The sequence below is a fragment of the Pipra filicauda genome, unplaced genomic scaffold, assembly GCF_003945595.2.
Source record: "Pipra filicauda isolate LSUMZ 115617 unplaced genomic scaffold, ASM394559v2 scaffold78_size3787270_pilon, whole genome shotgun sequence".
Lineage (NCBI taxonomy): Eukaryota > Metazoa > Chordata > Aves > Passeriformes > Pipridae > Pipra > Pipra filicauda.
In genome coordinates, this window is record NW_024104964.1 from 1,976,962 (window position 1) to 1,993,081 (window position 16,120).

The window sequence follows — 16,120 nt, forward strand, 5'->3', positions numbered from 1 at the left end:
ATCCACGGGCTGTATCCATGTGGTGTATCCCTGTGTATTGCTTTGGGACAAATCCCCGATTCCCCCCCATCCACAGCTTTGTTGTTGTCAACTGCTCAGCTGGAATTGATTTCCAGAAAAGTCCTGCAGGTCCTCAGACATTGGGAGATTTTCTTGAACAACCTTTTACCAAAATTCAGGGTTGTCTTATGAAAGCAGTGTGGAAACAGGAAAGGAATGGGGTGGTTGGGATTTTATTTATGGTTATGGTTTTCCTGCTCTGCTCAGGCCACTGTGATGTGAATTCCTGGCTTGTGGGTGCTGCCAGATGTGCTGGTGCTCCACAGATCTGGAAAAAACCAAAACCCCAAGAATTTTGCTGTGTGATTTTAGGTTTTAGGCTGAAATCTTGGCCTAAAAGCAGCTGCCTTAGAATTCCAACAGCTTTGCTGCTTCTCCAGAAGTTCCTGTGGAGTAGTTGGGAGTTACACTGACCTGGTGACTTGGAAGTGCCCAATCCTCTGGTCTGAGTGTGGAGAGCAGTGGCAAAAACAAGGTAAGGACACTAAAGTAGAGCCCCAAAGTGCAAAATCCATCCCATTTTCTTGTTTATGTTTCAAAAACTATTTTAATCACCAGCTTCTTTAAGCAATGTTGAAATTCTCAGCTCTGATTTCATACTTTTGATGAGGAGAAATGTTCTACCAGCACAGAAGAAAACACCAGGAGGACATGGGATGTCGTTCCCCGAATTTATTGTGGTGCCTGGTGTGTGCTGAGAGAAAAAGCTTCAGTCAGGAAATCAGGTTTAACAATCTGTGTGTGTAAAACACTGGAATTTGGGGGGTTGACATCACCCTGCTTAAATACAAGCAGGGAAAACCGTCATGTGAAATCCTGGAATCATTGTTACTGATTACAGATCCAGGATAATGAAAACCACCACAAACTCCAGAGAACAGCCACCCCAGCACCTGTTTCCCTCAGGAATGGGGTGTTCTTGGTAAGGATTTAGTCTGTCCTGGCAGAAATCTGGCAAATGGGGAGAAAAAAAGTGAATTTGAGACAGTTTGGCACAACCTCAGAGAGCAGAGGTGGGATGGTGGTGGATCTTCTGGGAACCCAACTGGAGGATTTGGAGGCAAAGGACAAACCCACAACTTTGTGGTGTTCAGGATGGGAACAGGACAGGGCAGGAACCAAGAAGAGCTGTTTGAGGGGTGTCCTGCCCATCTCAAATGTGGGAATTCATCCATCTGGAGCCTTCCTGGCTCTGCAGGTCTGTTTTGGTTTAGAGTTTACAGAGAAGGTGGAAATTTGGGGTCCAAGAGCAGCAGAGTGAAAGAAAACCCAGCCTCGCCCCTGAGTGATGGTATTTGGTTTATTGGAGAGGTGAGTTGAAAACCAGCATGATTCCATCCCGAAAAATGACCCAAAAAATTAGTAGGCAGATATTTCTTACTGACAGATTAATACTTTCCTGGAGATTTTTTACCCAAATATATTAACTTTGTTTACAAACTCTACGTAACAGTTAATTAGTGACATAAAATCAACCTGTGTATGTTCATCTGTGTATATGTGCAGTAGCAAAGGCTTTAGGTAGAACTCTCTAGAAGTTGAGTCTTGCAGTTTGAGAAGTGACAGGAAATAATTTTGGCACAGAACAGAGTAGTGAAAGCATCCCGATCACTGACTTGTGTGGAAACCCGATGCCGGCTCCAGCTCTGGTAGCACAAGGATTTTCTCCCTGAATCCAGGGATTCTGACACTCTCCCTCAGAAGTTGTCCCCCCTTTCCTCTGAAAGGCCAGCAGCTGATCCCGATCCCAGCCCAGATCCCTCCTTCAGCCCGTGGGTCTCGGAGGCACAGAAGTGTTTCACTTTCAGAGGCCGCCCAGGGAGCCACGTGAGGCGCATGTGGCAGGAAATCATCTCCTGCAGGAGGGATTGAAACACACCTCTTTTATAGAGAAATACTGATTTTATAGGTGTATACTCATCACCTTTGTACTGCCCATCTCCTGGGGACAGGAGGGATTACACCCCTGTTTCTTACCTGTGTTGGCATTTCGTGGAGCAGGACAGTGTAGTCGAACTCAACAAAATCATCTTTCCTCATCTGGGTATGGAAAAAAAGGGAAGGATTATCATGAACACAGGTTTGTATTGTTGAAGTTTAGCTTCTGCTTTGATTTACTTGGCTGCACTGAGCTTGCTTAGGGACTGTGGTTGCTGGCTGGAGTGAGGTGGGTTTTGATCATGGAAAGATGGGGAATTAGGAGCACTTCCTGCATGGAATTCTTGAAGGCAATGGCTGCTGTGTGGCTCTGCAGCCCCACTCTCTGCCATGACACCAGGCTGGCCCAGGTGCTAATTAACTGAATTTCCCCCTCTGATGGATTTGAGAATATTGCCTGTTAATCTCTGCTTCAGAGAAATCTTGTGCTGAATGGAGAAAGACTGGGTCCTGCCTGTGGATCACAGGGACACAGAGCTTTGGGAGCTGCTGTTTGATGTGCTGGGGGGTCAGACCTGCTCCGCAGGCGGGTGTTTGTGCCAGGTCTGAGCCTGATGGTGCCTGTGAGCCTCACAAAGGGTCAGAGGGTGTGGGAGTGACCTGGTGTGGGGCTGAGGAACTGCAGGACCTGCAGAAGCCACTCATGCAACAAGGAAAGCCAAATTTTGTCCAAATGAGTAAAGTTTTCCCACCAACACCTGGACAAAGTGCCTGTCCAGAGGTGGAGATGCTGGAGAAGGGGAGGCCCTGGGGTTTGGGGGATCACACCCACGGCAGCAGTGAGAGCTGGGGGGTTCTGCTCCCTGCTCCACTCACCCACTGCTTCACCGACTTCACTTGTGCCAGGAAGTATCCCACGTCCTCTGTGGACTTTTCCCACATGAAGGAGCTGCTGCCAGCGACAGCCAGAGCCCAGGCTGGCTCCAGGGCAGGCTCAATGTTGCCATAGCTGTCTGCAGGGCACACAGAAACACAAACAATATCAATTCTGGCTGTTCAGCTGAAAAATGATGAACCACAGAGCACTTTGGCCTGGCACAGGCTGGTCTTGGGATGAGACTCTTCCCTCGGACGTGTCACAGGGAAAAGGGAGGAGAACGATGCTAAAGCTGCACCCCAGGAAAGTAGGAAAGTGTGGCAGGACTGACATTGCCAAAAGACAACATTCACGGGGTCCCACAGTGGGGTAAGAACCCCAAAATCCAGGATAATGGAAGTCTTTACCTAGCTGGGAGGAAAAGATGGAATTTTTCCAGGATGGAAAAGTTCTGTTAGTCATGCCCAGTGAATTTCCAGCCACAGCTGGAGAGGTTGTGGCTTGGGGCTCTTGTTATTCCTGGAGGGCATTCTGCATTTACTCGAATTTAAAATGGTGCTTTTAAACCCAAACCACCTTCAGAAGGTGGTGCTGATGCCAGTGTTAAATGCAAGGGGGTTTTGTTCTCCCAGAGGATCCCTGGAAGGGGGAATGTTTTGACAGCACTGTGGTTTCAGGGTGCTGCTGTAAATAACGTGTCTCCTTCCAGTGCATGTGTTTGCCTGTGTTCTTCACAGTGCCCTGGGAGATAAACCAAATACAGCTGATTGGCTGGGGGAATATACCTGGAATATTGCTCCCAGTTATTGGTTTGGTTTGCTGCCTGATTCTTTGGTAGAGTCTGTTGTCCTCTTCCTGGATTTCATTCTGGTCTTTGGTGTGTGAGCACTTGATGCTGACAACAGGAGGAGACTTTTTCCTTGGGTACAACACGGTGGCCAGGCAGCTCCCGGCGTTTTCCTGTCAAGGGAGAATTTAAAACTCTTACCTTTGATCAAGATTTTAGTTACCAGCAATTCAATCTTTGGGTAAAGCTGGTCAAGGGTCAGGAAAGTCTTCAGAAGGATATAATTTTTTTCCCCAGAAAAGTAAATGGTTTAAAACCACGAGGTTGAAGGGAGTTAACAGAAGTTTTTGATTAATGCACTAAGTCATCTTGGAAATGTGTTTGAGAGTTTTAAGAAATAACATTAATTGATAACAGGGACTTTCATTGTATTATACTTCAGCCTTGAAACGAAAATAATCTAATGCTTCATATTAAGTTCTGAGAATAGTTTGAATTCCACAAACTATGAAGGAAGAGGGCAGTGAAATTGCTGGTGACAAGTGTGACAGGGAGAGTGGAGGGGGTTAGAATTGAGAAGAACATGCAGCTGCCAGCTCATTATTCCCTTTCTGGGGTGTGGACAGCAGGAGCTGCAGTGGGATAATGAGCACAGTGGGATAAAGAGCACAGAGGGATAATGTCCCCAGTGGGATAACGAGGACCAGGCTGTCACGCTGTCACTGAGCTTGGGCCACGGGGAAGCTTCACTCAGGCCTTTGGTTGCCTGAGGTGACTCGAAATCCTTCAGGATTGAGGGCTGAGGATCTCTCAGGTGCTCCTCGGGGCAAAGCCCCTGACGGGCAGGCAGGGAGGAGCACGAAGGTCTTTCCATTGGGAAAGATCCGTTTCCTGAGCTCATAAATGTCCCTGGTTTGGAGCTGCTGAAGTTCATTCCATGCCCATGGTCAGAGGGAACACAGAGGATCCCAAACTCACCCCAGTCCTGTAGTCTTCTGTGCTGAACTGCAGGTAATACTTGTGCCCAAAGTCTGGGATGTTCTGGAAGAGAAAAGGTTCAGCCATTAGTGGAACTAAAGCCTTATTTATGTGCTGGGACAAGCAGTGAGGAGGGGAAACAACCATAAATAACCTGCACACCAAGGGATGTTTGAAAGCCTTTCCTCACTGAGAGGCAAGAGGGAAAATCCAGCTCAAAGTCCTCCCTGGGCCAGACTGTTCCAGAGTAACTTCACCAATACTGACATTCCCAGGGAGTGTTCAGTGTCCAAGGAGGTATTTTTGCACTGACTATCATATATAAATTAATCCAATCCTGCTGAGTCACAGCTGAACAGGAATTACACAGGCTCATTTAATATCTGAGCTTTTGGTCATTTGTGATGGGAAAGAAACTGGTTTCACCACACAGATTCTGATCTGTTTGCTCTGGTTTGCCCTGAAAATACCAGTCCTGAAGGATCCCGTTCAATTATCCAGGATTTTGCTTGGTAAGGAAGAGCAAAAGATAACTCCTTGCTGATAGGAAGCAGCCAGGAGGACAAAACACCTGAAAAGCCTTAGAAATGCAAACCTCTGAAATGTGTAATTTTCTTGGATTTGGGGGTTTTTAACTCGAGGGTTTCAGTTAACAAATGGACCTTCTAGTGTGGGATCTTCTGTCTCAGCTCCAAGCAGGCTGAAAGAGAAACTGTCTTTTAATGTTGGCCATGAAAAATACTTATTTCCCTGGGATTACCTCATCCAGTTGTGCAAGAGCAGAGCCCAATAACAAGTCTTGTCATTATCTGCTCTTTATTTCGTGGTCAGTCTTTTATTTTCCTGCCAACTTTTAGGCTGAGCTCTGAAATATCTGTATTTTTGAGTGTACGGGCACTCATTTGTTCCCCTTGCTCGGGTTTTGAACACAATGCTCTTCAGAGGAGCAGGAGGGGAATTGTGGCTGTCTGCAGCAGTTTGCAGAGCAGGAGCCAAAGCAAACGTGGGTTTGTGTTTCTCTAACCTTGAGCCCTCACGTTCCCTTCCCGGTTTCTCCCAGGAAGTTACTGATGCCATAAGGTCGGCAAAGCCCCACACCCCCCTGCCTGGAGTACCTGCACAGAGTTGTAAACTGCAGGTAAGAGGACAAACTGCTTTAATCACTTGTTCTATATTATAAAACCCCCTCCTGAAAGTTTAGGGTGAGCCCAGTGTGGAGCTGGAGCCACATCCCACTGGGAAGAAGGTGGAGGAAACGGAACGAGCTCAGACTTCTTTAATTCCTTTCTTCTTTTCCTCCTCGTTCTCCTCTTCCTCCTGCCCCTTTTCGTGTGTTACCTGAAATACTGTCCTCAAAATGGCAGAGAATGTGCCCTGAGGGGTCACTCAGCGTAGCAGAATGGGAAAAACTGACTTTCTGAAGTGCCAAAGAATCAGTAATCAAATGAAATTATAAGGAAGAAGGGTCTAATCTCTCACAATAATCACTGCAGTTAAGTCTAACTTTCTGATTATTGTAAAGCTACCCCAGAGCTGTTATTGCAGGGGTTTATAACATTCCTAATTTGATCAAATTTGGCTATTTTGAAGCACAGTGAGCCAGGCCTATTCCCTTTGGGTCATCACTGCACATGAGAGAACCTGAAAGGGTCAGCACTTGAATAGAGAATTCTGTGCTTTGGAAGGAGGTATTTTTGAAGGAGATGTTTTTGAAGCAGATATTCTCCCTTCATTTGCAACAACTCCACCACAGTACTACTAGTAGGTATTAGTACTACTACTCCCTAGAAAGCTTTCAAGAGGTGCCCCACAGCTAAAATACAGATTCAGGCTGGGGGGGCTTCTTTGAGTCCCCCAGGGAGGAGGGAGAAGGTCCATTTGGCAGGAAATAATTGTACATTTATGAAAGTATTTGTAGGTTCGAAGAAAAAAAATCACTTTTCTTTCCATTATTATTTCCCACTATCATCTGTAAACCCTCCCAGAGTGTGAATTCCTCAGAGCCCAGGGATATCTGAAAGCCAAAGATAAAAGTGTCCAAAAGAGAAGAAAACAAGTGAGTAATTCATTTTTCCACTGAATATCTGGGTCACAGGATTGTTTTATTTCCAGGCTCAGAATTCTTGCAGCTTTTCATGACGGATTTTTAGTGCCGTGGAGGCCAAAGCAGCAATTCCAGAGCAGGTCCCAACGGAGGGAGTCATTTTACAATCAGTTTACAATCAGTTTACAATCACTGCTCTCACTCCCCACTGGCACAGGAAGGGGGGATCCCTCTCTCACCCCAAACTGCAGGTTTCCATCTCTCCTCCTCTGTGTTTCCCACCAGCACTTTCCCCCTGGATCCAGTTTTTAGCCAGTTTTTTAAGCAGGAAAAGCTGGAACTGCAGAGAGAGGAGGGCGAGCTGTCCCTGCCACAGGTCCTGCCTTTCCCACCCTAACGGGGGGCTCTCACTGTTGGAAGTAAGAAAATAAGGAATTTTTTAATTGACTTCTAATATTAAAACCAGAGTTGTGGTATTGCACTGTTTTGTGTCCAGGTGAGGTTGTGAAGAGAAACATCCACCTGTAAAATGGGGACTTTCTAGTCCAGTTTAATCCAGTGCTGCAGTTTAGCCACAAGATTACCTGGCTTTACCTTCACCCTTCACCTCCTCCTAAGTTCTGATTTCCAGGACAGCTTGGGATGGGAAATGCTACATCAGTGCTTTGAAAGCCTCCTTCTTGACTTCTGGGATCTTCAGCTGGCACAAACTAAGACTTTTCTTATCTAAAGTGTATTTTAAAGTGCAGCTGTTTCAACAATTCCACGAGCTGCTGTTTCCCAGAGGATCCTCGCTAAAGGAAAAAGAAGGGACAAAACAAAGAGCAACCAGCAAGGCAGGGATTATTCCATGTTTGGCATCTCTCTGCTAGTTGTTGACAGGAGAGAAAAGCCCTGAAGTCTCATTTTACCTGAACATGAAAGATCCTTTCCAGGCTGGAGACTGTCTCCAGTCCTGTTTCCAATTACCAGTTTCACCAGCTAGTGGGCTAATAATGTCAGGATTAAATTACAACGCTCATTATTGAATTCCATGATAAAATCATCCTGGTTTTATGGGATCCAGTGATATAGGAACCAATAGGAAATTTGCCTTGTTTAAAAAAATTACTAAAACCCAGACAAACCGAAAACCCCCAAACCCCAACATTTCTGTCTCTTGCCTTCACCTCATAGAGCACATTCCTTCCAGGAAATTCTTGTCATTTTTTCCCAGTGGAGGACAGAAAAGAAGGAAGTGACCACGTTTAGCACTTTTCTCCTCTTGCTTTCACAGAGTGTGCAAAGAAAAAGGGGAATTAGACTGCAGAGAGTGGTTACAGTGAGCTCCTCATCCAGAGCTGGGAGGAAATAAGGAGGAATTTCACTTCTCTATAACAAACCAACTATTCTCCTTCCTATATTAGGAGTCAGGTGGCTGAGAGTGGGGGGGAAAATCCCTTTCCCTCCCCCAACCCAAATTAGTTCACAAATATTCACAAATATTCAGCTGGGAAGGGGATCTGCACCAACCCCTTCCTGCTGATAGTCTCTTTCCTAGGGAATTGCAGCGCTCCAGCAGGGAATTGCAGTGCTGCCAGCTTGTTCTTCAGCCAGGCACAAGTATTTATATATGGAAATATATCCATATATCCATATGCAAACTGCCCAGGAAATACAGAAGGAACATTTATCCGTTTGGAAAGAAGTATAAAACAGCACAGGAGGTTCCTGTCAGGGGTGTCTGCAGCAATTTCATAGGAAAACTGAATGTCCCACGAGCAAGTCCATACTCAGCACCTAATGTTATATTTAATGGCATATTTGGGAATGATGATGAGAACACAGAGTTACCTGAAGGGCATGATTCCAGATGAATCCATAGCAGAATTCCCCGGCAGGGCTAACACTGTCTTTCAGCCTTGCATTACAGCAAAGTCTGATTTTTTTCACAGTATTTTGCATTTTGTCAGATTTAATTGAAAATTATTTTGACCTGTTAAATATCGCGTGCAAGTCAGGCTTCAAATTGTTTTGGAGCCACTGCCAAGTGGGATTTATGGGAAGGATTCAGGATCAGGACTGCAACAGCACATCCTAAACTTTTTAGGCTGGCTCAGAACTTCTTTCTTGAAAGGGAAGATTTGACATTCCCAGTTTCAGGAGAGAGGGCCTGGGTTGCACACGCCGTGCAGATGCTGAAGGACAAGTGTTGTAAGGTCTCCAGAGCCATGGAAAGGATCCAGGGGAATCCAGTGCTGCATTTGGCCCTTTGGAATCCAAACCAAGCAGCCCTTGCTCAGAGAGCTGCCCAGCAGCAGGACCCGAGGGCTGGGTTTAAATCTCATCCCCTCGGCTCTCCAGGAAGGCAGTGCTTTCCTTCCAGGATCTACAGCCCGGGACAAACACTCCCCAGAAGCTTTTGCCTGATTTCTTGCCTTCAGAAACCGATCGAGCTGTAAAAAAACCCCCAAAGCTGGAGGAGGAGAAGGGCTGCACAGCACGGGGCTCATCCTTTGGGGAGCAGGGTCCGCATACCCCGAGCACCACCCCGAGCATCCCTGGCAGGATCCATGACGGGAAGGCTCTGCCCCTGCAGCTGCCCCTCTCTGTCACCTCAATTTGCCGTGCTTTTTGGAAGATAAAGCTGTGTTTTCTGATCTGCATCGCCTTTAGATGAAGTTCTTGGTCTGAGGAAGGGGCGGTGGGACAGCAGCCCCTGACGGGACCTGGGTGTCCCTGAGGAAGGGATGGTGGGACAGTGGTCCTGGAGGGGACTCAGGTGTCCCTGAGGAACGGAGTTGGGATAATGGTCCCTGAGGTGACCCAGGTGCCCTGAGCCACCTGAGGAAGGGGTGGGAGGGCAGCGGTGCCCTGAGGGGACCCGGGTGTCCCTGAGGAAGGGGAAGCGGGACAGCGGCCCCTGAGAGGGGCGGGAGGGCACTCCCGGTGCCCAGCGCGGGACCGGGCTAACCTCAGTTCTATATAACAATTAATATAATAATTACTGCTAATTGCAGCTATATACAATAACAACAATATAATAATTGCTGTTCATTGCACTTTCCCCGGCGTCGCTCTAAGCCCCGCGCCCCCTGGCCCCGCACCGCCCCCGCTCCCCCCGTACCTTTACGGTGGCCTTGCGGACCTGCCCCAGTGCCCGCAGCCCCCCGGGCGATCCCGCCTTGAAGTTGCGGTACTGCAGGGCCACCCTCGCTGCCGCCGCGGCCCGGCGGCTCCCGGGGTTCAGTTGCCACCCGGCGCCGGGGTCCGCGGGGACGGGAGCGGGGAGCAGCAGCAGGAGGAGGAGGAGGAGGAAGGCGGGCGGCCCGGGCGCAGTGCGGAGCCCGGGCATGGTGCGGGAGGTACTGTGGCGGCCCCGCGGAGGTCCTGTACTAATAGCGGGGGGCCCGTCCCCGCCCGCTGTCAGAGCGGGCAGAGTCCTGTCCCTGGGCTACTCCCCTTCCCTCAGCCCTCCCACCTGCCGGGGGGACGGGGCAGATGGAAGGGGAGGGTGCTGAGGGAACCCGGGGGGGCTGCAGGGGGGCTGGAGGGGAGCCAGGACTTCAGGAGTGCCCAAGAGGGACCGGAGTTTCTGAGGGGAGGTGGAGGGGACTTGAGAGGGGCTGGGGATGATCTGAGGGCAGCCACGGGGGGCTGGAGAGGAGCCAGGACTTGAGGGGTGCCAGTGTGCTGAGGGGAGATGAGGGGTGCGAGGAGCACGTAAAGAAGGGGTGAGGGTTCTGAGGGGAGACGGAGAGGACCTGAGAAGGGCTCGGGATTGTCTGAGAGGAGCCAGGACTTGAGGGGTGCCAGGGTGCTGAGGGGAGCCAGGGGGACGTGAGTGGGACCAGGGGTACTGAGGGGAGCCAGGGGGATTTGAGGGGTGCCAGGAGGAGTTGAGGGGGACTGAGGGTTCTGAGGGGAGTCAGTGGGTTTGAGAGGTGCCAGAGTACTGAAGGAAGCCAAGGGCATTTGAGGGGAATGGAGGTTCTGAGGGGAGCTGGGGGACTCGAGGGGTGCCAGGGGGGCCTGAGGGGGACCTTAGGTTTTGGGGGAGATGGGAATTTGAGGGATGCCAGGGCTTGAGGGGGACCAGGGAAGTCTGAGGGGGATACAAGGGGGACTTGAGAGTGGCCGGGAGTTGTCTGAGGGGAGCTGGAGGGGCTTGAGGGGCACTGGGGGTTCTGAGGGCAGTCCAGGTTTTCTGAGGGGGGCTGGGGGTCCTCAGACAACCCCTCAGCCAAGAGCAACGTCTGAGGAGAAACTGCTGCTCCCAGACAGATGTGCCACTATAACGACACAGATCAGAACAAACATAGGTAATTATGTGGAAAAACACACTTAGCTCCTTCTCAGCGTTACAACAACTCAACACTTCCCAAAATTACAGAGGCTCCTTCAGACCCAGACGTGCTTTCCCTGGGACACAGCTGAAATATTCCAAAAGCTGTGCACAAGAAGCAGAGGGAAGCATTCCTCCCTGAAATAAATCTCACTGAGTGAAGCTTATTGGAACCAGTGTGGTCATATCTCTTGTAACGGGAAGAAAATGAACTGAGACAGCGGCCAGATTCCCTTAGGATGGTTTTTGGGATACAAGTGGGCTTCTTGCCTTGCTGGTCCTGGAAGCATCTCTTGGAGACACTGAGTGCAGTAAAATGTAAAAGACTGCAACCCTTTCTGTGTTAAAAATGCTCGGGTTTAATGATCTACTCTGTTACCATCCAAGCAAATGGGTATTTGCATGTGCAGCTGGGAGTCTATTTTTATGCTTCTGGACGTGTATTGGGGAATATTTCTGGGCTGGGACCTCAGAGAAGTGAATCAGAAGTCTGGTTAAAGACTTAAACTGTCTCCCGTGGAGCTTTAAGTCTCTTTTTATTACTGTAATGCTTTTTCATAGAACTTGTAATTCAGTATTTCTGAGGCTGCCCTCAGTGAGGGAAATTACTACAATTTTTACATTATTATAACTATTACAATAAAGGTATAATATCATTCTTTATAAAGCTGTTTTCTGTGCCACACAGCGCAATAAATGGTCCTAATTTTGTTTGAGATCATGATTTTTCTTCCTGAAGTAAATTCTGTAATTAAGAGTTGGTATCTTCACATCCACACAGGACAGGCTGCATTGGGGTTGGAGCAACCTAGACTAGTGGAAGGTGTCCCTGCCTGGTGTAAAATTTAGGAGAGGGAGCAGGCTAATTTTTTCCTTATTGGGACACTTGCCATGTTTGTCTCCAATATTTTCTGTTTGGCTGGAAGGAACCGAGATCCGGCCTTTCCTCATTTACCCTCGCTGTGATGACAGCTCTGATATTCCTTTTAAAATGAAATCCAAAAGGGTGAGCGATTCTCCTCAGCTGACACGGGAGGGGTTTGGGCAGTGCCGATTGCTTCCCGATGTTCCCTTCGTGCCCTCGCAGCACAGCCTGGATGCGGGATGAGCCCTGAGGATTTCCTGGGAGCAGGGGTAGGGCAGGCCCACGGAAGGGAAGCAGGGAGGTGGAGCAGGATCAGCGGTGAGAAAGGCTTTGGTGCAGGATGTGAGGAGGGTGGGGTGGCAGGAGGTGAGGGCTGAGAGGGCTCAGTCCCTCCCGCTCCCATCCCTGTGCTCACGAGCTGCAGCTGGCCCAGGGAAGGAGTTAAACCCACCCTGCACACAGGCTTCACACTCACAGCTCTGCTGCTTTAGGTTTTGGGGGAGTTCAGAGGCTCTAGCGAGAGGTAAGAGCTTAAAAAGAGGTAAAATCTTGTAAATCCAGCTTTGTCTCTCCCGCTGGAAAAGCCTGCAGTCCCCTGGAGGCTCAGAGCTGAGCCCTGCGGCGCTGACCCCATCCCTGACTCTCTGTGCCCTTCCCTTTCCCTCGGGTTCCCCTCCTTTTCCTGCTTTCTGGGTCAGCCCCGCGGGCAGTGATAGGGCTGTTTCCTTCCTCCCGAGGGCAACAAAGGGGCTGTGATAGCCCAGGGTCGGGGTGACAGGGGCACAGAACCCGCGTCACAAAGCAGGGACAATCCCGGGGCAGTTTCCTAACATTTCTGCAGGTATTATGCTGCTGTAATTTGCTGTTGATCCAACGTGACTCTGGATTTACAAAACAGTTTGACCCGGGGAAAACGAAAGCTCAAATGCTGAACAGGTCCAGGGTGATGTTTGTAAACATGGACAAGACTAGTTTGTAAACATGGACAAGCACAGCTTTTGTGCCTCTACAACATTTAGAAAAGGTACTTTCTTTAAGCCCTGTGGTTTTTTGACCCTTAAAAGCTGGGAGTGCATCCTCCAGCAGCCAGGCCTCAAGGTAGGCTGGTTCAGGCCCTTGGGTGCCAGCAAAATGAAGCTCTATAGTGTGCAAGATCTGAACAAAAGGAGCTGAAGTGAGTGATCCGACCTGTGGGAGGAGTCCAGAGTGACACCGAGTTGATCAGAGGGCTGGAGCAACTCTGCTGTGAGGAAAGGCTGGGAGAGTTGGGATTGTCCAGCCTGGAGAAGAGAAGCTTCAGGGTGAGCTAAGTGTGGCCTTCCAGTGCCTGAAGGGGCTACAAGAAACATGGAGATGTCTGTTGACAAGGGATGGAGTGACAGGACAAGGGGAATGGCATCCCACTGCCAGAGGGCAGGGTTAGATGGGATATTGGGAAGGAATTTTTGGCTATGAGGGTGGGGAGGCCCTGGCACAGGTTGCCCAGAGAAACTGTGGCAGCCCCTGGATCCCTGGGAGTGTCCAAGGCCAGGTTGGACGGGGCTTGGAGCAACCAGGGATAGTGGAAGGTGTCCCTGCCCATGGACCCATTGGGCTTTAAGGTCCTTCCAGCCCAAACCATTCCATGATTCCATACATTCTAGTTAGCTACAGTCTGGTGTATGTAGGCTCTGTCCTTCTTTAGCATTTTTTCCCTCTCATCCCAGTTAACCTGGTCCAGGCTCAGAGAGGACTGGTGTCAGTTCCTGAGCCTCTCTCACTCTTCCCTGCTCTGTTCCCCTTCAGAAACCAGGACACTCTGGGAGAGTTCCCAAGTTTGCATTACACTTGTGTCACAGCTGACTTGGACCCTTTGGAAATGGAAATGGAAATGAGGGTTGTTTCAGGCAGCTGCTCCACAAAGCATTCTGAGGTTTGCATTTTCTCTTTTCATACATCAAATGCTTGTTTAGAGGCCAGTTATTGCTAATTTGCTTCATATTTGAAGGCTATTTCTATACCCTTTGGATAGAACAGACCTCACTGGCTCATAATCACTACCAGATGACTGTAACGGCATACAATGAATTTGGACAAAATTCAGTTTATTTTGTTGTGCAACTTTTCCACTTTTATCTTCACCATCTTGCTATAATTAAGAACAAGCTCCATTACTTGATTTGAACTGAATTGTTTGGGGCTTTATTTTATTCTGATCGATAATTGTGGCTTGATTTAGTCTCTATAATTAATCCCAAGATCTTATTTTTAATTAGTTTCCAAATATTTTGCTGGATAAATCAAGGATAGTTGATCTTCTAATGCATTGCTGGGCTGACCTTGCCTGTAGGCACAAAAATATGTGCGTTGGTTTAGTATGGCTCATTTTTTTCGGGGTAATTTGGCTTCTGATTATTTTTAAATCATGGACAAAGCTTTTTTTTTAAAGGGAAACATTTATGTTCAGTGTCAGCAGAGACAGACCCCAATCTTTTTACAAAAGGGAAAGTTATGTTAAAGCCAAATCAATTCTCTTATGTTTCAACACGTTTTCTAAAAACCTGTTTATTATATGATTGGCCTATGGGGAAGTTTGTTATAGCTCCATAGGGAACTAGGAAAAGATAAACAAGAAGAAAGAAAGCAGATGAAGCCTAGAAATAATCTCTGTGACAGGAATTACCACCAAGGCCTTTCACTTGGCCTCCTGTTACACTTCTGGTTTTGACCAGAATTGTTAGAGTAGGAAATGAAAAGTGAAAGGATATGAAAACCATCACTTAAATGCTGTATTTTGGGTCAGAACAGGAGTGATCACAGAATCCCAGAATGGTTTGGGTTGGAAGGACCTTAAAGCTCAACCAGTTCCACCCCTGCCATGGGCAGGGACACCTTCCACTAGCCCAGGTTGCTCCAACCTGCCCTTGGACACTTCCAGGGATCCAGGGGCAGCCACAGCTTCTCTGGGCAACCTGTGCCAGGGCCTCCCCACCCTCCCAGCCAGGAATTCCTTCCCAATATCCCATCTGACCCTGCCCTCTGGCAGTGGGAAGCCATTCCCTTGTCCTGTCACTCCAGAGCTTTGTAAATTGTCTCTCTCCATTTTTCCTGTCGGCTCCTTCAGGTCCTGGAAGGCCACAATTGGGTTACCCCAAACACTTGACTTGTCAGGGACAATATTTATGTCTGTCAGGAGGGTCTGGGTACCCCTTCTGGCCAAAAACCTGCAGGTTGGTTGGGGCTGTTTCCATTAGTTTGCATATTTGGATGTTGGTTTTACAATGTGTGCCCACATCCTGTAAAATTGAAGAGGCACAAATAAGTTCCAGAGCTCCTTAACTGTGCCTGCTTTTCCAGTGGACTCTGCATTAGGATTTCTGCTCTCATTGCTTGGAGGCTCCTCCAGTCCAAAAGTTTGATGGTGTGAGTCACCTTTAATGTCCCACTGTACCCCCTTTCCCTCAGGTGTTCAAAGCCACGAGGAATTTAATTAAATTTTCCGTATCTTTAATGTATCAAATCAATCCTTGTACAGTGTCAAACGTTTTGTGCAGAAGAAACCCTTTGGGGATCCAGGGAAACAGAGAAGCACAGAAACTCTCGAGCACGTGAGCATTTACAGGATCCTCTTTCATTGTACTTCCCAAATTAAGTTTTGCTAAAAAATCAGAATATTTATGAAATGACCTAAACCCAGGGAAAGTGAAAGGACATGTGTTGTAAACAGGGGGGGTAAATAATTGCAGATTATCGCTGTTAGTCTGGCATTGAAAAGAGACACAGAGCATTTTGTGAAGCTGTTTGGATCGTTTTCTTTTGCTTCTGGAACTGGTATGGAACAGAGAAATTGTTATGGACAATTCAAACAAATCCAGCAGCAAACAAATCCCTCACATGCCCAGAGATACCATCACCCAGAATAAACAGGAGCAATAAATGACACCTATTAATAAACTGCAATCACCCCCCCTGCCTTGTTTTAGGGTAACAAATGGATCTGGGGCACATGCTCGGGCCTGTTTAAAAACAAACAGCCATTAAAGCAGCCATTCGAGCTGAAATGCTGGTTGGAGAACGGGCCTGGTGGAGTGTTCTGTGGCTGCCACAGAGAGCTCAGCTGGGATGGTGGTTGTTGGACACCTCTTGCAGCACTTCTGCCTCTCCAGAGATGTTTGGCAGTGCTCCAGATCCCAAAAACGAAGCCTCTCGAGCACTGCCTAAATGAAATTCCTGCTGGTAGATCCTGGTGGATGCTGAGACAATACCTCTCATCCCCCACAATTTTAATTTGTTTGAGTCAACATTTACTTACCTGACAGCAATAAACC

At 48.3% G+C, this 16,120-nt stretch overlaps 1 protein-coding gene and 1 long non-coding RNA gene across 2 annotated transcripts; one reads left to right on the top strand and one right to left on the bottom strand.

Annotated features, from left to right (window-relative positions):
- Window positions 1-1,342: 1,342 nt before the first annotated feature.
- LOC113992817 (ovocalyxin-32-like) lies at window positions 1,343-10,026 on the bottom strand. The gene is made up of 6 exons (XM_027730493.2): window positions 9,731-10,026; window positions 4,581-4,643; window positions 3,601-3,775; window positions 2,815-2,951; window positions 2,038-2,100; window positions 1,343-1,916 (listed from the first exon to the last, which is right to left on the bottom strand). The coding sequence occupies exons 1-6, from the start codon at window positions 9,956-9,958 to the stop codon at window positions 1,758-1,760; spliced, it is 825 nt and encodes a 274-aa protein (XP_027586294.1). The 5' UTR covers window positions 9,959-10,026; the 3' UTR covers window positions 1,343-1,757.
- Window positions 9,719-11,615, top strand: LOC113992828. Its single transcript, XR_003542363.2, has 2 exons — window positions 9,719-9,968; window positions 10,997-11,615. It is a non-coding gene; the product is annotated as an uncharacterized LOC113992828 (long non-coding RNA).
- Window positions 11,616-16,120: the final 4,505 nt, after the last annotated feature.